Source organism: Vipera berus (assembly GCF_964194415.1).
Source record: "Vipera berus genome assembly, chromosome: 2".
In the NCBI taxonomy this organism is placed as follows: Eukaryota; Metazoa; Chordata; class Lepidosauria; order Squamata; family Viperidae; genus Vipera; species Vipera berus.
This window is the reverse complement of record NC_138203.1, coordinates 30,492,070-30,514,942: the sequence shown is the minus strand read 5'-3', so window position 1 is coordinate 30,514,942 and position 22,873 is coordinate 30,492,070. Positions and strand designations below refer to the sequence as shown.

Sequence of the window (22,873 nt, the reverse complement as noted above, 5' to 3'; positions counted from 1 at the left end):
TATACATGTGACTAAAATACTGCAAATGGCTAACAGACACACACACCCAAAAAACTGGACATTTAAAAAAATCAAAGAAGTTAATAAGTTTTCAGTTAAAAATACTTTTTTTAATAGGAAGGCTTTTATCAATAAAACAAACTTGAACGCAGTTGTAATTAATGTTGCTATTAGACAGATGCTAGTTATTGGCTTAGTTCCAACATAATTTCTCCTTATTAAAATGTGTCACAACAAGCCTGACAGCAAAAGCCCTCTTACTCTACTACTGCTTCCAAAGGAGAGAATATTATTCTGTGCTTTATTTTGAAATACAATGCAGTTTCTGCTAGGGACAAAACAATATTATACAGCTATCATTTCCATTACAAAGAATCTCTATCAAATTTTATTTGTACTCCAAGTGGAATGAATCTTGTCCACTAGCAATAAATAGAAAATGTATATCAAGTTTCATATTTTACTTCAACCTTTCTTGTGGTTGTAACATCTCAAGGGGATATCCGCCCTGATGTTCTTTGTATATATACTGAATGTATTAACTGCCCTTATCATTTCTGATTCTTCTGCTGATACTACAGGGAAATAAAAAAAATATGTTTCCTCTTTAAAAGTTTATTTTGGTCATCTTGGAAAAATTAGGTGATAAGCAAGTTCTCTTTGTTTTTTTTATTTTATTAAATAATTGAAATATGCTGAAGGAAAAAAGCAGAAAATAAAGCAGAAAAAAATAGAAATTTAAAGGTGACCTACACAAAACCATTTCTCACAACCTTATGAAGCAAAACCATTGCACAGAAAACAGATGGAAGATCTATAATGCTAAAGCAGGTATTTTTTTCCTAGAGCATTTCTGAGACCTTTTAAGGATCATCTCTGCTTTTGAGTGGCTATACTAAACTTGTGAAGTTACCTTCACAGCCTGGCTGGGAAAGCAGCCAGAACTTATATATTTCTAAATAAAACAAGACAATGATAGATTTTTGAATTATAAAAGTGGTAAACTTAAAGAACTGAATCATTAGAATTATAGGAAAAAGATTAAAAATAGTGTCCCTTCAGTTATGCTAACCAGCATGATTTATGATTAGATTTAGATTTAAACTTCACCTATCTTCCACGCTGGTGTACGTGAAGCACTGAAAGCCAACTTGGGGTACTGGTTAAGGCACTAGGCTAGAAACCAGGAGACCAAAACATCTAGTCCTGTTGGGCACAAAGGAAGCTGGATGACAACCTTGGGCAAGTCACTCTCTCTCAGACCAGGAAGAAGACAATAGCAAACCAAACCACTTCCAAATATCTTGTCAGGTAGTCCCCAGGAGTCAAAACAGACCCCAAAGCACAAACAATAACAACAATAGCAATAATAATAGGAATCAACACTGACTTGAAGATTACCCTCCCCTCCAAAATGAATCATCATTTCTTCCAATTTTCCTTACAATAATCCTGTGAGATAGGGTTGGTCTGACAGATAGTAACTAACCTTTCATAGCTCTGTATCAGAAATGAATGTAGGTCTTCACAATACACCTTAATTGCAACATCATAAAGTCAAGTCAAATATTACCAGAAGTTATTACTCCTATTCAGGCATTCAAAACAACAGTACAATACATAAAGAAAAGTAAAGGCCAACTTCATGCCATTTTTCAAATACAGTCTCAAGAATTTCATGTGTAGAACATGGATGCCTGCATTGTTATAGGATTTACATACATTGGCTTGATATTCACTTTAGCAGTTCCAATGAACTGACAAGTCTAGATTGACAAGTCTGGAGAGATTGTCATATAAAAGAAAAAAGAGGCATTGGGTTAGACACTGGCAAAGTAATATAAGTAGCTCTTGTTTAGTGACCACAACTGGGACCATCAACTTGATTTTTAAAGCAAAGCAGTTAGTCACTGAATAAAACTGTGACTGTGTCTATGATCTTACTTCAGTTTTCCTTTGCTGTATAGACCTGTGAAGGTCATAAATGTGAGGACTGGCAGCAAGGTTACTTTTTCATCACCACAGTAACTACAAATAGCTGCTGTACAAGGTAGTCATTAAACAAGAACTACCTGTACTTTTCCCTTGTTTTTTTCACTAGCAAAAATTACACTCTGCCAACAATGGAATGAATTTGGCATCTAATCCATTCTGCCCAGTTCATAAGCATTTCAGATTGGAAGAGTAATCACTTAAACTACCGGTATATAAAATGTAAAGTTGAAACTGCATAGAAAATGCAGGATCTATGATCTTGAAATCCACAAGTTCTGAAGGAAGTGGTTCCCAGCCAAAAGCTTAGATCTAAAGCAGGAGTGTCAAACTTGCAATGTCACGTGACGTGTCGCAACGTATTGACTTTTTTCCCATTGCTGGCAATGGGGTGGGCGTGGGGCCAGTAGTTTGACACCCTGATCTAAAGTATACCTACATGGTGATGGTGTAGAATTCATACACTGTATGCAAATTACTGACATTCAAAAGAATATTCTTTTTTCTTCTTTTCGTATTCTCTTATCTCTCAACCAAACACAGTTTCTTACTCTTGCAAACATTTCTTTTCAGGCTCTGAATACACAGGAATAATTAATTTGTGGATTATTAACCCTGGAAAATTTGATAAACTAATCATTGCATATTATTCATTTCATAGAATTTCACAGAAATGTAAATTATTTTTTCATTGCAATGCAGAATATTTTATCAAAAACCCCAATTACATTAATTTAATGCATTTTTAAAATAGCAGTGGACATTTTGCACATGTCCAATTTTCATGTATTCCTGTTCTGACTAACCATTCTATCAAATTTTGAGGGCAACTGCAAAAAAAACTGATGGGATTTAAGAGTTTTCCAAAATGTGGAGAAAGGCAACATATGAAACTATTGTATAAATCATAAAATAACACTAGTTCCATCCAAACCAAAACCCATGTGTAAAATAAAAATCACCGTTATCCATGCAGATGATGCAGCTGTTTATGTTGCAGCACCACCATCATCTACTCCTATCAGAGTTCACTAAAAGTGATAAGTTATGTGATACAGTCTGTGAATGAGAAACCTCCGTGAAAAGAATGTTTGTATGACAATAATAATTCAAAAACTATAAATAGCAGTCTTTTGATGTTGTAATCATCACACATATTCCATCACTTAAAATGCAGCCTAACTGGTCGGTCTTCCTTTTAGGCAAATAATGTGACATATTTAATTGGGGAAGGATTCTTCTGATAGTATTATACTTTCTAAATATTCACTATTTTCATGGAAACACAGATCAGTTTAATCCCTACTTATATGTCTCCCAAAAGAATACTTTTTCTTCTCCCATATACTGAAAAAGGTCCAAATGACGTAACATAAGATAATTCATTCTAACATGAGGATCTCAGGTGAGCATCGGTCGGGATCAGGCTGTTTTCAGTTGGAAACTGCATTTGAGAAGACTTGCCTTTGGGCACCTCTGGTATAAACCATATGGGCTGGGAGGATTGCCATCATCTCCTCTCAGCCAGGATGTAGTGGATGGACAGATTCTCCCTGGATCATAGGATACCAGAAGTAACAAGGATGTGAGCTGTAAGGACTTTATAGATATAAACAAACCTTAAATTAGACTCAGAGATAAACATGTAGCCATTACAACCCTCACAACGTCACTGTTATCTGCTATTCCAGTCTGACTGGTTGGCTTGCAAGCAGCTGACTTAGTACCAACTGTAGTTTTCAGATGACCAACCTAGTTTTCGAAACAGTAAAAGGAAGATAGAAATACTTTAAAGTATTGTAAGATTTGGTTAATGCACAATAGAATGCTGGCTGAGGAATTCTGGGATTTGAAGTCCACAAGTCTTAAAACCAGCACGGTTTTACTCGCCCTCAGGGGTGCCCCCCCATCCTGGGTGCGACCCGCCTTACCTTTTAATTCGCCTCTTGATGACGGGCCCGATTGTTGGGACCCTGAGAGATGGCCGGGCAGAAACAGGGGCCTAAGATATAAATTTAATAAGAGGCCCCTGATTACTTTTTTAGCTAATTTTTTTGTAGGGTTAGGGAGGGGGGAGGGTTGTGGTTGGTTGGAGAGGGGGGGTAATCCGCCAACTGCTGTTCAGGCCAGGCCCAGGATAGATCGCGTTGAGGGGGAGCCGGGATCGGTCATCTCCGGAGCTCTAGAGCGGGTCGTGGGATTGTCAATTCCCACGACGATAGGGAATGGCAGCAGGTGTAAGATCAGAGGGCCGTATCGACCTCCGGGAGGGCCTCTCCGCTATCTACAAGCGGTGAGGCGCTCCGACCCTCTGTCTTCGACCCAAGGTTCTGGGAGCGGGGATGTGCAGCCACCTGAGCTCCGGCTGGTGTACCTGAATGCCAGGTCCGTTGCTAATAAGGCTCCCCTCGTCCGGGATCTTGTCGAGGGTGAGCATGCGGACCTGGCCTGCATCACGGAAACCTGGTTGGGCCCAGAGGGTGGTATCCCCCTGGTTGATCTTTGCCCACCAGGCTTCCGGGTGCTACACCGGCCTCAGACTCAGGGTAGGGGTGGGGGAGTGGCTGTGGTTATGAGGGAGACCTCATGTCCGCAGGAGGCCACCGTTCCTCAGATAGTCGGGTGTGAATCTCTCCTATTGAGGTTTGGTCCCAGGGCGCAGTTGGGCTTGCTGCTCGTGTACCTTTCGCCTAGTCGCGTAGCAGCAGCCCTGCCTGAGCTTCTCGATATCCTCTCAGGGCTGGTGATTGAGTTTCCCAAACTTATGGTTTTGGGAGACTTCAATCTACCATCCCTGGGAGGAGCATCTGAGTTAGCTCGGGAGTTCATGGCTTCCATGACGGCCATGGACCTGACGCAGGTAATTCATGGACCAACTCATGAGGGAGGCCACACCCTTGACTTGGTTTTCTTATCTGGTCGGTAGTTAGATGATCTTGGTGGGGGCTCCCCAATTGTTATGCCCCTGTCATGGACCGATCATCATCTCCTGCGGCTGGTCTTCCGTTTTGCCACCCCCCACCGTGGGGTTGTTGAGCCAACTAGATGGTTCCGCCCCAGGCGCTTAATGGACCCTGAGAGGTTTCAGGCAGTGGAAGCCTGGGAAAGGACGGCCACGGAGGCACTTGACCGAGTTGTACCCTTGCGGCCCCTGACCCGGCGCAGATCCCAATGGGCTCCATGGTTCTCCGCGGAGCTCCGGGAGATGAAGCGTCGGAGACGGGGCCTAGAGAGCGTTTGGAGGTCCAGCCGATCTGAATCCGACCGATTGCGACTAAGAACCCATATTAGGTCTTATCTCGCAGCGATGAGGGTAGCGAGATCTAACTACTTCGCTGCCCTCATCGCGTCCGCAGATAATCGCCCGGCCGCCCTGTTTAGGGTGACCCGCTCCCTCCTTAATCAGGAGGTGAGTGGGGAACCCTTGCAGGGGCGTGCCGAGGAATTTAGTCAACATCCTTTGGACAAAATCGCTCGGATTCGGACCGGTTTGGACTCCGACTGGGCAGTATCGGACGATCAGGACACGAGCGGTCTTGTCAATGTCACCTGGGAGGAGTTCGATCCTGTGACTCCGGAGGAAGTGGACAGGATCATGGGGAGGCTGAGCTCCACCACATGTTTATTGGACCCGTGCCCTTCCTGGCTGGTTTATGCAGCCCGGGAGGGGACACGAGGCTGGTTCCAGGCGGTTATATCTGCCTCTCTGAGTGAGGGTAGTTTTCCCGCCGCCTTGAAAGAGGCGGTGGTGAGACCTCTCCTCAAGAAGCCTGCCTTGGACCCGGCTGTTTTGAATAACTTTCGTCCGGTCTCCAACCTTCGCTTTCTTGCGAAGGTTGTTGAGAGTGTGGTGGCGCATCAGCTCCCTCTGGTCCTGGATGAAGCGGATTATCTAGACCCGTACCAATCGGGCTTCAGGCCCGGGTACAGCACGGAGACGGCATTGGTCGCGCTGGTGAATGATCTCTGGAGGGCCCGGGACAGGGGATATTCCTCTGTTCTAGTCCTATTAGACCTCTCAGCGGCTTTCGATACCATCGACCATGGTATCCTGCTGCGGCGTCTCAGGGGATTGGGAGTGGGAGGCACGGTTCTTCAGTGGTTCTCCTCCTATCTCCTGGGACGCTCGCAGTCGGTGTTGGCAGGGGGGCAGAGGTCGACCGCGAGGCCTCTCGCTTGTGGAGTCCCTCAGGGGTCGGTCCTCTCGCCTCTCCTGTTCAACATCTACATGAAACCGCTGGGTGAGATCATTCGTGGTTTTGGAGTTGGGTATCATCAGTATGCTGATGATACCCAACTTTTCATTTCGACCCCAAACCACCCCAGTGATGCCCTCGACGTGATGTCCCGGTGCCTGGAGGCGGTCCGGGTCTGGATGGGGAGGAACAGGCTTCGACTCAACCCTGACAAGACTGAGTGGCTGTGCGTACCGGCATCTCGGGATATTCAGGATATCCCACCCCTCATTATGGGGGGTGAGTCATTATCTCCTGTAGATAGGGCTCGCAACTTGGGAGTCCTCCTAGATTCACAACTCTCCTTAGAAGACCATATTGTAGCTGTGACTAGGGGGGCCTTCGCCCAGGTTCGCCTGGTGCGCCAGTTGCGGCCCTATCTAGACCGGGATGCCTTGCGTACGGTCACTCATGCGCTCGTGACCTCTCGTCTTGATTACTGCAACGCTCTCTACATGGGGCTACCCTTGAAGACCACTCGGAGGCTCCAACTGGTACAGAATGCAGCCGCGAGAGTTGTACTGGGAGTCTCCCGATACTCCCATGTCACACCTTTACTCCGCGAGCTGCATTGGTTACCGGTTGTCTTCCGGGTGAGGTTCAAGGTGTTGGTAATGACCTACAAAGCCCTTCATGGCATGGGTCCAGAATACCTTGGGGAGCACCTGCAGCCGGCGTCAACTTCCCTCCGCCCAGTACGCTCCCACAGAGAGGGCCTCCTCAGGGTGCCACCGGTCAAATAATGCCGACTGGTGGCCCCCAGGGGGAGAGCGTTCTCTGTGGGTGCACCGGATTTATGGAACCATCTTCCGGTTGAGCTCCGGATGGCGCCCGATCTCCGCTCCTTCCGGCGCGATCTTAAAACTTACCTCTTTAAACAAGCTGGCCTGGCCTGATGGGACGGGGTGGGAAATGACTTTAATTTTAAATTTGTATTAATTTATGGGCATTGTTTAATCATGTTTTAATAATTTTAATTTTTGTATCTAGTTTTTATGTATTGCCCTGTTCACCGCCCTGAGTCCCTAGGGAGAAGGGCGGTATACAAATTAAATAAATAAATAAATAAATAAAAATAAATAAATAAAAATTGCCAGGTTTGGAGACCCCTGACATAGAGTTTGTACTCACAGTTGTTCTTCTTGTTTAGATTACCTCAAACAACTATGGTAGCTTTGAAATAATAATGATATTGTCAAATGACGTGGCCTTTTTGAAAGGTTTGAAAACATGGCTGTGTTGTCTTACTTGGGCTCACAGAGGAGCACAGCCATGGTGCTGGTTAGGGCCCTGAAAGCTCACCCATTAATTAACTTTTAACACTGACTTTTAATCAACATTGCCTCTTTTTAAATTTTATGTACATTATGTTATGTATTAATATTGACCATTAATGTGTTTTTGTTTAAATGTGCCTCCAACTGTTTTGGAGGGAAACTGAAGTTTAGATTTGAGCGGGAAAACCAGCTTTAAATCTGATTGGTCACCGCCTAGTGGCGGCATGTATAAATATCTCTCAGTCTGTCAGTTAAGTTCAGTTCTGTTATTCTTGCAAAAAACCATGTTGCATTAGATCGGTCTGGTCCATGTCTTCAAGAACCCACTACGCAACACATTATGGTTTAATATTTTATTTGTACATGACCACAGTCCCTCTGTTGAGAGAAATGGGCAGCTTCAATCTTTTATAAATAAACAAATAAACAAACAAATGGTAACCATTGCATTTTATGTCATAAATAAGTTAAATACCTTAAGTTCTCCCCCACTTATCATTGTGTTTCCACTTACATGGAAAACTGGAAGCCTCGATACACAAACGAAGTTTCATCAGGTTTCATAGTGTTTTTCAAACTATATTCTGCTTAATCTTTGATGAAATTTAAGAGGGAGGGGGAGAAAGTTTCACTCATACATAGCAATTTTCTATCACTAGAATTTTGCTTTGTGATCAGGGGTTCTGGATTTTTCTTTTTTAACTAAAAAGTTCCACAGTCTAAACCAGACATGTCAAACACAAGGCCCGGGGGCCGGATCCGGCCCGCGAAGTGGTTTCATGTGGCCCGCGAAGCCATCTTGGAAACAGTGAGGGAACGGCCCCCACCGCCTTGGCCCTGGCCCAGAGACCCTCCTTCTGCCAGAGACCCTCAGATCTGTCCCACTCCTACCCAGGCCCCCATATGCGAATGATGTAGAGCTGGCCATGCCCACCCAGTAGGCCATACACACTCTAGCCATGCCCACCCAGTAGGCCATGCCCACCCGGCCCCTTGAGGGCAACCACAATGCTGATGCGGCCCTCAATGAAATTGAGTTTGACACCCCTGGTCTAAACGTTTAGAAAGCCCTTTTTTAACACACTGAGTTTGTAAATACGTATATCTTTTTAATAGCCACCATGATGAATAATGAAACTGTTCAACTACAGAAGCTTCACATATGAGATTTCTGCTTGCCATGCAGGAATGTTTGTCAGGGAAAAAATATTGGCAACAGGTATATTCAAATCGCTTCCTGTTTTTCAGTCTGCTGCAGATAACTCATTCAAGTGGCCAGGTCTCTGCTGATTTTTTAAGAAGGAAATAGATGATCATGTAAATAGAAACATGTCTTTGCTCATATCTGAAAGTACAGATTTATGAGAAAACTATTACATCACCTAAGGTTCTTTTTAGTATAAGGAAGTGGAAGAGAAGAGTCATCATACCTAAAGTGAGAATGGAGCTTTTTAAAAAAAACCTGATCTTGGCTTTCTAACATGTCTCTTCTTGCTTCCCAGGTAAAGTAAGGCATGACCTATTTGTTAGTAATCTTTGGGTGGCACAGCATTAGTCATATGATTTCACACACACACCATTTAAATAAAAAGAAAACCAGACAGTCACAAAACTCGTTTAACTGCTTTTTCTTCTGTTTCATTCAGAATAGGGTTATGAAAACTCCCAGTGGCATAAAAAATATTCCATCTCACCTTTGAATACGCCATGCCTTTTGCACAGGAAAAGTTTAACTTAAACGGTATTTATGTTATACAATTTATATTAGTCAAAATAATTCATACAAGAGTCTAAAACCCATGTCCCCTAGGATAACTATAGTCTATGTATATGCAATCAAACAAAGTAAATCATAACTTCAAAAATGTATACTACATTAAAAATACCATTTTGAAATAATTAAAGTGTGCATAAGCAAATTGATTCTTGTGCTGGATCATCAAATTCCAGATTTTTCCTTTATCATTTCAAGTAAGGATAACTAATGTCTGTGTCTCGTTGTAGTTGGTTAGTTATAAATTCATAGAATATAGTTACAGGAAGTGGAATATTTTTCAACAACATGTTTTATCTCTGACTTCAAACTAACAATCAAGGTTAATAAGTGATTTTTTTAGAAAGTTATGAACAGACAACAGATTATTTTTCATAATCTAATCAAATACACTTTTTCTCTAATTTCTTTAACTCCATTTTGATTAATCATAGGGATAGCAAAATTGAGACATACTTCAGTCAAGAGAGATGCCCTATTGATTATAAACAACCTATTTTTGATGTGATACTAATACTTTCAAAAAAGGAATAGTAGTTACAGATATGTTGATGCTGTGTTGTTCAGAAAGATCAAGGGGAAATGATGGCAGCAATCCTATTAACATGATTTGCTTGGTGTACTAACTACATCCTTTCTTTTTAAGGAAGGTTTGGACACCATGATCCAAAGAATAGAATAGAATAGAATAGAATAGAATAGAATAGAATAGAATAGAATAGAATAGAATAGAATAGAATAGAATAGAATAGAATAGAATAGAATAGAATAGAATAGAATAGAATAGAATAGAATAGAATAGAATAGAATAGAATAGAATTCCAGATGTGGCCTTACTAAGGCTTTATACTTCACGTGATTTTGATTCTATGCCTATACAACCTAGGATACAATGAAGGACTGTATTAGCTTTTTTGGCTGCTGCCACACACTGCTTGCTCATGTTTAAGTGATCGTCCACGAGGACTCAAAGGTCCCTCTCACAGTTACTGTTTTTGAGCCAGGTTTCGCCTAATCTGTACTTGTACCCTTGGTTTTTCTTGCCCAGATGTAAAACCTTGCTTTTCTCCACATTAAATATCATTTTGTTGGATAGGGTCCATTGTTTAAGTCTGTCAAGATCTTTTTGGACTCTGAGCTTGTCTTCTGGGGTGCTGGCTATTCCTGCCAGCTTAGTATCATCTGAAAATTTGATGAGATCCCTTTCTATTCCCTCCTCTAAGTCATTTATGAAGATATTGAAGAGTACTGAGCCTAACACAGAACCTTGTGGTATCCCACTGCTTATTTCCCTCCATGTAGATGTGGTACCATTAAGGACTACTCGTTGCGTACAGTTTGTTAGCCAGTTACAAATACATCTGGTGGTGATGCTGTCTATCCCACATTTTTTGAGCTCACCAAGAAGTAGGTCTACTTTGTCAAATGCTTTGTTGAAGTCTAAATACACTATGTCTACAGCATTTCACTGGTCTATTAATTTAGTCACTTTGTCAAAGAATAAAATAAGATTGGTTTGGTATGATCTGTTTTTAACACACTTAAGCTTTAATAACTTTTTATTTATATTCTTACTGTAATGTACCATGCATGGGAATGGATATCTTAAAAAAGGACTTGAAGACTGTAGGTTATTCAAAAAAGAGTTTACCTAAGACTTTTACAGATTGGCTTAAATCAGTCCTGAGTTTAATCACCTTCCAGTTTTATTTCCTGACTGGCTTCCTAAATGATTTCAGATCAGATTATCTACAGGACTTAACCTGTACCTGCCTCTAATTTATTGACATTATGACAGACCATATTGTAAATAAAGGGCTTTTTGAATAACAATTATCTCAGCTATTAAACCTCTTCCTATGGAAGTGAAATTTAGACTGCCCTTAATGTGTTTTTAATACGTGGTCTTCTGCTGTGTTGTGTTTTGTCAAACCACATTAGTTAGTTTTTCTATTTTTTAGCATTAGCACCACAAACCCCACAAAAGCAACAAAAAAAAGAGAACAAAAAAATTCAGTCTCATCTTGCCTAAAAAACAGTTGGTAGCTACTGAGTTAAGAGCCCATTTGGTCTAGTGGTTAAGGCACCAGGCTAAAAACCAGGAAACTGTGAGTTCTATTCCCGCCTTAAGCATGAAATCCACCTGGGTGACTGAGCCAGTTCCTTTATTTCAGCCCTAAAGAGGAAATACAAATACATCTATTTACCAACATACCTACCAATCTATCTACCAGACTAATATGTTGGTTTATACTCCATTATCTTCAGTGAAGTGAAGAGGTCTTCATCCTATAGTAGGTTGATTTTGACTAATAATGATAATAATTTGAAAGTTTGGAAAACGTGGAAAAATGAAATAAAACACAATGAAACAATCAAATGGTCTCTGAAGCATTATATTGTGTGCTTAAAACTTTCCTCCCACATAATCCAAACTCCTTCCAGGAAGATTTGAAAAAATGAAAGCTTCTAGTGCAGGGGTGTCAAACTGCTGGCCCATGAACCGGATGCATCATAGTGATGCGCCTACCCCATTGCAGGCAATGGCAAAAAAGTCACAATACGTTGCAACACGTCACACTGCTCTAGTGAATTCTTTCCTTGCATAATGCAAGGTAACTTGGGTTTACTCAGAGATGCATTTAATTGGTTTTTATGGGCTTTCTTATGAGAAACTTAAGGATAAATTCTAATCATTCGTGCACACGTTCTGATCTAAGAAAGATCTCTGGAAGCTGCCTTGTTAAGAGGGCCACTTTTAATACTCTACTGTTCTTGATTGCCTTTACTGTTTTTACTGAGTTAATCAACCATGAGAGATTTGCTGACATGGTTGGCTAGAAATATTTAATAAATAAAAATATACATAAAGTACTACACTTGGGCATAAAGCAACTTTTCCATGAGAGGCCCAAGCATATGGGAAAACTGCCAACTTTTCCTCCCAGTGGCAGCTACTTCGGTATCATGAATGCCATTAGGGAAGGCACAAGCAGCTGACAATGGAGGAAAGTCTTAAAAGCCCTTGTATGCCTACAGTACATCAAAACTTATTCTGATATCAGACTATACATTTAGAATAAATAGCCAACTTTTCTTCTAGGCAACGGGACATCACGTCGAGGGCATCACTGGTCTGGCCTGACGGGGGATTATGGGTTTTAATTTGTCGTTTTAGATTTGTATTACTGTTCTTAACTGGGCTTGGGTTTAATCTTTTTTAATTTTTGTATTGTCTTTTTTATATATGCCCTGTGAACCGCCCTGAGTCCCTACCAAGGAGAAGGGCGGTATACAAATTAAATAAAACTTGAAACTTGAAACTTGCTGTTAAAGAAAAACAATTCCAAACAAAGGAGATACCCTGGCCTATGCAAGATGTAAGTGGCTATGTTCAAATGGCCCAAACTATGTTTAAAACATGAAAATTAAATTGACATGCAAAATTAGTTTTTATAAAACTTGAAGCTACTTCAAAATATTTGCTAATACAGGTAGGCCTCAACTTACACCTCTTTATTTAATGACAGTTCAAAGTTACGACAGCCTTTCAAAAAGTACCATACAGCCAGCCGGTCCTCAAAGTTACAACCTTTGCACCAACCCCATGATCACAATTGAGGTGTTTGACATCTGACTTACATTTATTATGGCTGCAATGTCTTGTGGTCAATAATCATGATTTGCAACCATCCTAGTCAGCTTCCAACAAACAAAATCAACCGGAGAAGCCAGATTTGTTTAACAATCATGTGTGATCACTTAAATGTGATGAAAATGGTTATAAAATTGGATCCAGACAGGTGATGACTCCCTCCCTTTTTCTTAATTACGGTGACTTATAATGGAAATTCCAGTCACAGCTGTGGTCATATGTCAATATCTTACCTCTATGACATTTTCCAGTCCTAAGAATCTGCCCAGAAACATGAAAGGTAAATGAGAAAATTGTCTTTTCATATTTTGTTGAGGTTAAAAAGCAACTCACAAAAATAAAATTAGCAAAATCATTCTTCTGGAGACTAAAAGAAACAATCTTAGGTCCAGTTAAGATGTAATTGTCTCAGGCTATTCCTTCCTTTTTCATTTATCTCCTTTGTGTCCACTTACATGCCTGGCTTCTGCACCAATATTTTGCCATATATTCCCTTTTACAATCAAATAGTAAAACGGTGGTTTATCAATCTTTCTACATAAATAGCAATCTGATTATTCATGAGCATTCAGACTTGTTCATTTTGAGATTCTTACATATGAATATCCCCTTCATGGATTACTGCCTTGTCGTGGCGAAGGGGCTTGCGTAATTCAATGAAGCTATGAGCTATGCCGTGCAGGGCCACCCAAGACGGACAGGTCATAGCCGAGAGTTCTGACAAAACGTGATCCACTGGAGAAGGAAATGGCAACCCACTCCAGTATCTTTGCCAAGAAAACCCTATGGACAGTACCAAAAGGCAAAACGATATGACGCTGGAAAATGAGCCCCTCAGGTCGGAAGGCGTCCAATATGCTACTGGGGAAGAGCAGAGGGCTAGTACTAGTAGCGCCAGAAAGAATGAAGCGACTGGGCCAAAGCCGAAAGGACGCTCAGCTGTGGATGTGTCTGGTGGTAAAAGGAAAGTCCGATGCTGTAAAGATTTTTTCTCCATAGGAACCTGGAATGTAAGATCCATGAATCAAGGAAAGCTGGACGTGGTCAAACAAGAGATGACAAGACTGAACATCGACATCTTAGGTATCAGCGAACTAAAATGGACAGGAATGGGTGAATTTAATTCAGATGACCATCAGGTATACTACTGCGGGCAAGAATCCCTCAGAAGAAATGGAGTAGCCTTCATAGTCAATAAAAGAGTAGGAAAAGCAATACTGGGATACAATCCTCAAAATGACAGAATGATCTCAGTTCGAATCCAAGGCAAACCATTCAATATCACAGTAGTCCAAGTCTATGCCCCAACCACCAGTGCTGAAGAGGATGAAATTGACTGGTTCTATGAAGCCCTACAGCACCTTATAGAACTAACACCAAAAAATGATGTCCTTATCATCATGGGGGATTGGAATGCTAAAGTAGGAAGCCAAAAGATAACTGGAATAACAGGCAAGTTTGGCCTTGGAGTGCAAAATGAAGCAGGGCACAGGCTGATAGAATTTTGTCAAGAGAATACGATGGTCATAGCAAACACTCTTTTCCAACAACCCAAGAGACGGCTCTACACATGGACATCACCAGACGGTCAACACAGAAATCAGATTGACTATATGCTCTGCAGCCAAAGATGGAGAAGCTCTATACAGTCAGTAAAAACAAGACCAGGAGCTGACTGTGGCTCAGACCATGAGCTTCTCCTTGCAAAGTTTAGGCTTAAACTGAAGAAAGTAGGGAAAAGCGCTAGGCCACTCAGGTATGAATTAAATCATATCCCTGTTGAATATACAGTAGAGGTGACAAATAGATTTAAGGAATTAGATCTGATAGACAGAGTGCCTGAAGAACTATGGACAGAGGTTCGCAACATTGTACAACAGGTAGCAACCAAAACCATCCCAAAGAAAAAGAAATGCAAGAAAGCAAAATGGCTGTCTGAGGAAGCTTTGCAAATAGCTGAGGAAAGGAGGGAAGCGAAAGGCAAGGGAGAAAAAGAAAGATACGCCCAATTGAATGCAGAATTCCAGAGAATAGCTAGAAGAGATAAGAATGCCTTCTTAAATGAACAGTGCAAAGAAATAGAAGAAAACAATAGAATAGGGAGGACCAGAGATCTTTTCAAGAAAATTGGAGAGATGAAGGGGACGTTTAATGCAAAAATGGGCATGATAAAGGACCAAAATGGCAGGGACCTAACAGAGGCAGAAGAGATTAAGAAGAGGTGGCAAAATTACACAGAAGAACTATACAAGAATGAGCTTAACGTTCCAGATAATCACAATGAGGTGGTCACTGACCTCGAGCCAGACATCCTAGAATGTGAAGTGAAGTGGGCCTTAGAAAAGCTGAGCAACAACAAAGCTAGTGGAGGTGACAGTATTCCAGCTGAGCTATTCAAAATCTTAAAAGACAATGCAGTAAAAGTGCTACACTCAATTTGCCAGCAAATTTGGAAAACTCAACAGTGGCCACAGGATTGGAAAAGATCAGTTTACATTCCAATTCCAAAGAAAGGCAGTGCCAAAGAATGTTCAAACTATCGCACCATTGCACTCATTTCTCATGCTAGTAAAGTCATGCTTAAAATCCTACAAGCTAGACTTCAGCAGTATGTAGATCGAGAACTACCAGAAGTACAGGCAGGATTTCGAAGAGACAGAGGAACTAGAGATCAAATTGCCAACATACGCTGGATCATGGAGAAAGCTAGGGAGTTCCAGAAAAACATCTACTTCTGCTTCATTGCTTATGCTAAAGCCTTTGATTGTGTGGATCATAACAAACTGTGGCAAGTTCTTAAAGAGATGGGAGTACCAGACCATCTTATTTGTCTCTTGAGAAACCTATATGCGGGTCAAGAAGCAACAGTGAGAACTGGACACGGAACCACTGATTGGTTCAAAATTGGGAAAGGAGTCCGGCAAGGCTGTATACTGTCGCCCTGCCTATTTAACTTATATGCAGAGCACATCATGAGAAAGGCAGGGCTAGATGAATCAAAAATTGGAATTAAGATTGCCGGAAGAAATATCAACAATCTAAGATACGCAGATGATACCACTCTAATGGCAGAAAGTGAAGAAGAACTAAAGAGCCTCTTGTTGCGGGTGAAGAAGGAGAGTGCAAAACTTGGGTTGAAACTTAACATTAAGAAAACCAAGATCATGGCATCTGGCCCTTTCAATTCCTGGCAAATAGATGGGGAAGAAATGGAGGTAGTGACAGATTTTATTTTCCTGGGCTCCAAGATCACTGCAGATGGGGACTGTAGCCAAGAAATTAAAAGACGCTTGCTCCTTGGGAGGAAAGCCATGGCAAATCTAGACACTAAAAAGCAGAGACATCACCCTGTCAACAAAAGTGCGTATAGTCAAGGCTATGGTCTTCCCAGTTGCAATGTATGGCAGTGAAAGTTGGACCATAAGAAAGGCTGAGCGCCAAAGAATTGAGGCCTTTGAACTATGGTGCTGGAGAAGACTCCTGCGAGTCCCTTGGACTGCAAGGCGATCAAACCGGTCAGTCCTAGAGGAGATCAATCCTGACTGCTCTTTAGAAGGCCAGATCCTGAAGCTGAAACTCAAATACTTTGGCCACCTAATGAGAAGGAAGGACTCACTGGAGAAGAGCCTAATGCTGGGAAAGATCGAGGGCAATAGAAGAAGGGGACGACAGAGAATGAGGTGGCTGGATGGAGTCACTGAAGCAGTAGGCGTGAGCTTAAATGGACTCCAGAAGATGGTAGAGGACAGGAAGGCCTGGAGGAATGTTGTCCATAGGGTCGCGATGGGTCGGACACGACTTCGCAGCTAACAACAACAACAACAACATATGAATATGGTGCTGTGTTGATGTATTTTGTTATGAAAACATGAGTTTCCCATGGAGCAATTACTCTTTCATTAACATTTTATCTAAAAAAAATGTTAGGGAAAAAATTCCTTCACCTTAGCACAGTCACCAATTTTCTGTGGCAGATGTCCAGGGACTGAGTTTCATTCCAAACCCCTGTTCTGCCTTCAATTTCCATTACAATACAAAATGTTCTCCTGTTAAGTGTTATTTTTACATCCCTCCAAATCCAAAATGAACAAAGAGGTCAGGGCTTCTTCTTTATTATTACTATTCAAGTCAAGACATAGACCAACTGGAGAGCACCCTGAAATGCATAATAATCCTATGTTGCAACTCATCTAGGAAGCAAAAGATGCTCAAGAATTATATTTTGACTCAGATGTAGGCAAGAAATGGGCATGATAATCTATTCTAGAAGAGAATTAATGTTTAACTTAAGCTTTCAAAAAAGTACTCATTGAGTCCTGCTGAATGAACACGGACACCCTACTTATAGCTGAAATCAGTGCACACAATTCGTTTAATGTTGAAATCTGTTAATGGTCAGAAGGGCCTATTCCATCAAAACCACAGGCTATGTATAGAGACTGAATATGCTGCTGTCTCTTCTGATGTTAAGCACCAATTGGGATGTAATCGTATCTAGAACCTGTAATCATATCTAGAACTTAGATCCAAAGGGAAGAGAGTTCCTTTTTGCTTGTAACCTCAAAGGGCAAACTGTTCTTACCTCAGTATATTTTAAGGTTCATAGTTTAGCAGAAGATGAGAGTGTAAAGTTGTGCAAGAGAGATAAAAACACAAACTATTAACATAGAAAATGGACAGCCATATCCCATTCACTAAGGCAAGTACTACTCTATTAGAGAACACAAAAGAAAAAAAGCATTGCTTGCTCATAGCACTCTTCAAGGTCTGATATGACATTAAAACAAGTTATTAATAGCTTGCATAGTTACCATTTAACAGTTCTAACTTTGTGTTTTAAAGCAGTACAGTTAGTCCCATTCTGAGCAAACAGTCAAATGTTTGTCTAGCTTTAAGAAAAAAGCTTTCAGTATACATGTAGAGGGCATACATTCAGAAGCCACTAAATATTTCTCCATGGAGGTGCTCTTGATCTACTGCTTAATACAAAAACATCTGTAATTTGGTCTGACTGTATCTAAAGCATTCAATTGCAAAATGAAATTTTGGTATATTCAGTGATGGTATTCTATTTTTCCAGACTATGAGAAATAAAACTGGTTGCTCGTATTACGGAAGATACAAAAATAAAAAAAGTTGACATTACCTGTTTTTATGAAAAAAGAAATAAAAACCACAAAATACTACTGCTCAGCACTATTTGCCTAAGTGATTGCTAACGAAAGACAGACTAATAAAAAGGGAACCCTACAGAATGCTTTCAACATGCTATACATTGTTATAAAGTGATATTTGATAAGGCCTCAAACATAGACAAAAATGCAGATGTTCTTTATATGTATAGGTAGTCTTTGACTCACAGCCACAATTGAGCCCAAAAGTTCCATTGCTAAGCAAGACAGTTTGTTAAGTGAGTTTTGCCCAATTTTATTATCTTCCTTGCTACAGTTAAGTGAATCACTGCAGTTGTTAAATTAGTAACATGGTTGTTAAGTGAATCTGGCTTTCCCATTGACTTTGATTGCTAAAAGGTCACAAAAGGAGATCACATGACTCCAGGACACTGCAACCATCATAAATATATTCCAGTTGCCAAGTGTCCAAATTTTGATCATGTGACCATGGATATGCTGCAACAGTCATAAGTATGAAAAGCAGTCATAAGTCACTTTTTCAAATAGTCACTAAATAAATGGTTGTAAGTTGAGGACAGCTTGTATTGCAATCAGATCCACTAGGTCACATGCAGACTTGCATTCTATAATTTATTAGGAGGGAAGGGAAGGGAAGGGGGAAGGGAAGGGAAGGGAAGGGAAGGGAAGGGAAGGGAAGGGAAGGGAAGGAAGGAAGGAAGGAAGGAAGGAAGGAAGGAAGGAAGGAAGGAAGGAAGGAAGGAAGGAATTGGTATATAGTAGCCATTCCTAATGTGAGTGAACTTGTGATACGCGAACTTCAATTTCCAGAATCCCTGAAAACTATAAAGAGAGAGTCTATAATTTTGGAAAGGCAGAAAGCAAAGGGGATAAGAATTCTCATGTTAAGATTAGGAATCCTTATAAAGATTGGTTTTAATGTTGACACTTTTATTTAAGTTTTAATTAGCTAAAATGAATGGACTTTATTCTGGCTTATGATTATAATAAAGAGTTTTATGTTTTCATTTATTTATTAAATTTGTTTGCCACTCATCTCGCTGCAAGTGACTCTGGACAGCTTACAACAGGGGTGTCAAACTGCTGGCCCATACGCCGGACGCATCATGCGGAAGCCGCGCCCACCCCATTGACGGCAATGGCAAAACAGTCCCGATACGTCGCGCGACGTCACGTGACATCGCAAGTTTGACATGTCTGTCTTACAACATCAAAATAAAACCACACATCTAAATGTATAAAACCCCAATAAAATCATAATAAAAATACAAATTATAGCTAAAAATAAAAAATGGGGAAGGAACAGAATGTTCAGGGGAAGTGGGAGCTGCTATTAGTCAATAAACCATCTCTGGTGTCCTACTCCCCCACTGGGGCCCAAGCCACCTGCCAAAGCCAGGGTATTTTTAGGTAGAAATCATTTTTCCTGATTCCTAACTTCAAAATAATAACAAGGGAATAGAGTTGATGAAAACAACCCAAGAAAAATAAAATTAATATTTCCAACAATTATAAAAAGAAAGCAATTTGATCCCAGCATAACGTTCAGATCATTACCATTTGTTCTTATTTTAATTAATGTCTCACTGATAGCAGTTAATCACTAAAAGTAGTGGTATAGGTTAGGAAACTCAGTCATACTGAGTCAGACCACTGGTCTATTTCAATCTTAACTGGCCTTTTATGTCTATAGCTTCTCCCGATACCAGAAACCAAAGAGTAAACCTCTATGCAACAATTTAGCACTCAGCTACATCTCCTTCTGTGAACTTCGCACCATTCTACAATTAGTTACTAAAATCCACTCCAATTTTTAAATGCTACTTATCTTCAGTATCTTCTAATTTTATAGTCAAGTGCCAGATTCTGAACCTGCCACCTGGTTTGATTATACTCAACTTCTCATGCATGTATTTTTCTTCCATTGCCACTTTTATCGTAATTTATATAGCTACTAAACTTTTGTTGTTTGCTTTAGAGCTGTAAAAATAAATTTTCAAATCATTTATTAATTATTAATTTTTAACCACAGCTGTGGCTTATGAAAAATGGATTTAAAGCCAAGGGAGCATTTTATACATAAGGACCCTGGCATTTTGAAGACTGGAAACATGTTCTGACCCATCCATATCTTCTATGTTTTAGACAGATACTTGTATTGAGCATTTAATTCTGGACTGCTGAATATGCTGCCCAAAGTGTGTTGTATCAGTATAAGAATATGAAAGTGGACATACAAGAAGAAGGAGGGTGGGGAAGGGCATTTGCAAGCCTCTTTATTTCAGGTTAAGATAAGAGGATAGGATAGGATAGGATAGGATAGGATAGGATAGGATAGGATAGGATAGGATAGGATAGGATAAGATGATAAGATAAGATAAGATAAGATGATAAGATAAGATTAAGATAAGATAAGATAAGATAAGATAAGATAAGATAAGATAAGATAAGATAAGATAAGATAAGATGATAAGATAAGATAAGATAAGATAAGATAAGATAAGATAAGATAAGATAAGATAAGATAAGATGATAAGATAAGATAAGATAAGATAAGATAAGATAAGATAAGATAAGATAAGATAAGATAAGATAAGATAAGATAAGATAAGATAAGAACCACAAGCTGTTTGGAGCATTCTTCAGGTCTGTATAGCTGAACATTATCTTTAGAGATCACAGCTAAGCATAGTAAATCAGACCTGTTGATCAGTTTTAGTTTCCCTTCATACTATATCAATCAATGTCTCATTTATACACTCGCTACACAAACCTAAACCTTAAAATCTTAAATAACACAAAACCAAAAATTAGACTATTAATTATGTAAACATATTTCTAGAGAAAATTTAACTGAAAAAGAACCCCAAGCAATCACCACCCCCATCTACTACCATAAGGATCTTAATTGGTCTTTGTAAAGAGATCTCAGTTTACCTAATAAATATAATAATTTACTCATGTTCTTAATTCAATTGCTTCCCAAAAATCAAAATGACTGAAATAAGGAACAATTGAAAAATTTCTTAGAACATCTATCTCAATTCACTGAGACTTTGGTGAGCAGTAATAAATTACTATACAGTATATGCAGCAGTGTCTTCCTCATTCATCTAAATCTTTTCAGTGTGTTTGTTCAAGGATAAGTGGATATAAATTGTAAACAAGTTACTTAAACTAAGTAAGCACTACTATGAGAAAATACATGCCCATTTCGGAATAGTTTTTTGTTCTTGAAACAATTCTTCTTTTACTACCACTTCAAAGTTAGTATTTTTTTTTCTGCTTTGTTATTACTTTGTTGCATCTGCTACTACATTGCTTCCAACAGAATAAGAAAAGTAATTTGATTTACTGTGCATATAAATGCATATAAATTAGAAAATAAGACTGAAATAATTACTATGTCCTTAATAGTCTCAATATTACTCAGCACACCCTACTATCAAATATCTAAATAAGCAACAGTACCAGCCTATTCTAAGTTAGATTTAGGTAGCTCTAATCACACTTCTAAATAAGTACATATTCTGTAACTATTTTTAACCGTCTGCCACGGTTAAATGAAAAAAATCATAGCATTAATAAAGCAGCAGGTCATTAGGTTTTATTTTCTACAGGTAAGAATTTGATCAAACTTGAATTTATGCTTCAACTTCCATAAGATACTACTTAAAACAATAAAATTTATAGAAGCTATTAAGTTCAAAACTTTCATCCCATTACCTATATTTAAATTAGCCAAAAAACCACAAATTATTAACTATTAAGTATTAAAAGCAGCATGAAACCTGAAACAAGTCAGGAAGTTACTGAAGTAATATTTACCTGCTTTTCTATCTACTTGACAGTAGTATTTGGAAAAGAATTGTGTGCATTATTTTTTTAAAAAAAACCTTTACAATATAGGTAATAGACAAGTCAGTAGAAGAGTATTTTGGATTCTGTTTTACCTTTGTGTTCGACGGAGCCTGTTTCCATTTCTCAAATGAGGCAACGTAAAGTTTGAGAGGACAGTCCAAATCGCTGGATCAGACATATCCATATACTCTTTCCTTTAACACACCAATTATTTAAAAAAGTGGAGAATAGAAAAAAGAAAATAATCCCAGTTCGATTGTCGCTCTCACCACTAAAATTGTAAACATTAACTCGACTCAGAACAATATTAACATAGATCAAACAGCTGGGTACTTTAGATGTCTAAAGTAATAATAATAACAATGCAATATTTAAAAATCCTCTTCTCACAGATTCAAAAAAGTCTTTTCTTTTCTCTCTACACTTTCTGTGTTTCTAAGCATTACAATAGTTTTTAGACTCCAGTTCTGTTGAAACTGTTCCTGTACGTGTGATTCAGCCAAGGTACTTTGTCATCTGTTTGGAAGATACCATTCTGAGCCAGCAAGTAGGGGAGCTATAGTATTTGTTTCTTTTATAATTTTCTGGTTATTATAGGTTTAGCATGTAATTCTACTTTAAAAAGTATCAATACATAAAGAAAACTTTTACTTTTTAGCCTTCTTTAATATCAGCAAAGCTAAAGACCATACAATTACTCCCCCAAGTAATTTTGGGAAATGAGTTTATCTCTCAGGGATTTTTCCAGGACTTCAATCTATCATCATTGAACTTGTATTTCTGATTAATAAAAGATTGGAAATTAAAACAGTATGGTTTACTATGGAAGGGGGAAAAAAAGGTCTTTCTTCTTTAAATTGCCTGCTGCAGATATTACTACAGAATTCTAGGGAGACATTTATTAAAAGAGAGGAATTTAGTAAAAG

At 39.5% G+C, this 22,873-nt stretch overlaps 1 protein-coding gene across 1 annotated transcript in view; it reads right to left on the bottom strand.

Annotated features, from left to right (window-relative positions):
* Positions 1-22,398, bottom strand: part of MAST4 (microtubule associated serine/threonine kinase family member 4) — a 102,531-nt gene extending 80,133 nt beyond the window's left edge. The window contains exon 1 of the mRNA XM_081317116.1: positions 22,040-22,398. Within this exon, the coding sequence (XP_081173242.1) occupies positions 22,040-22,131 (92 nt within the window). The 5' untranslated portion in view covers positions 22,132-22,398. The remainder of the gene's footprint in view (positions 1-22,039) is intronic.
* Between the last annotated feature and the right edge of the window lie 475 nt (positions 22,399-22,873).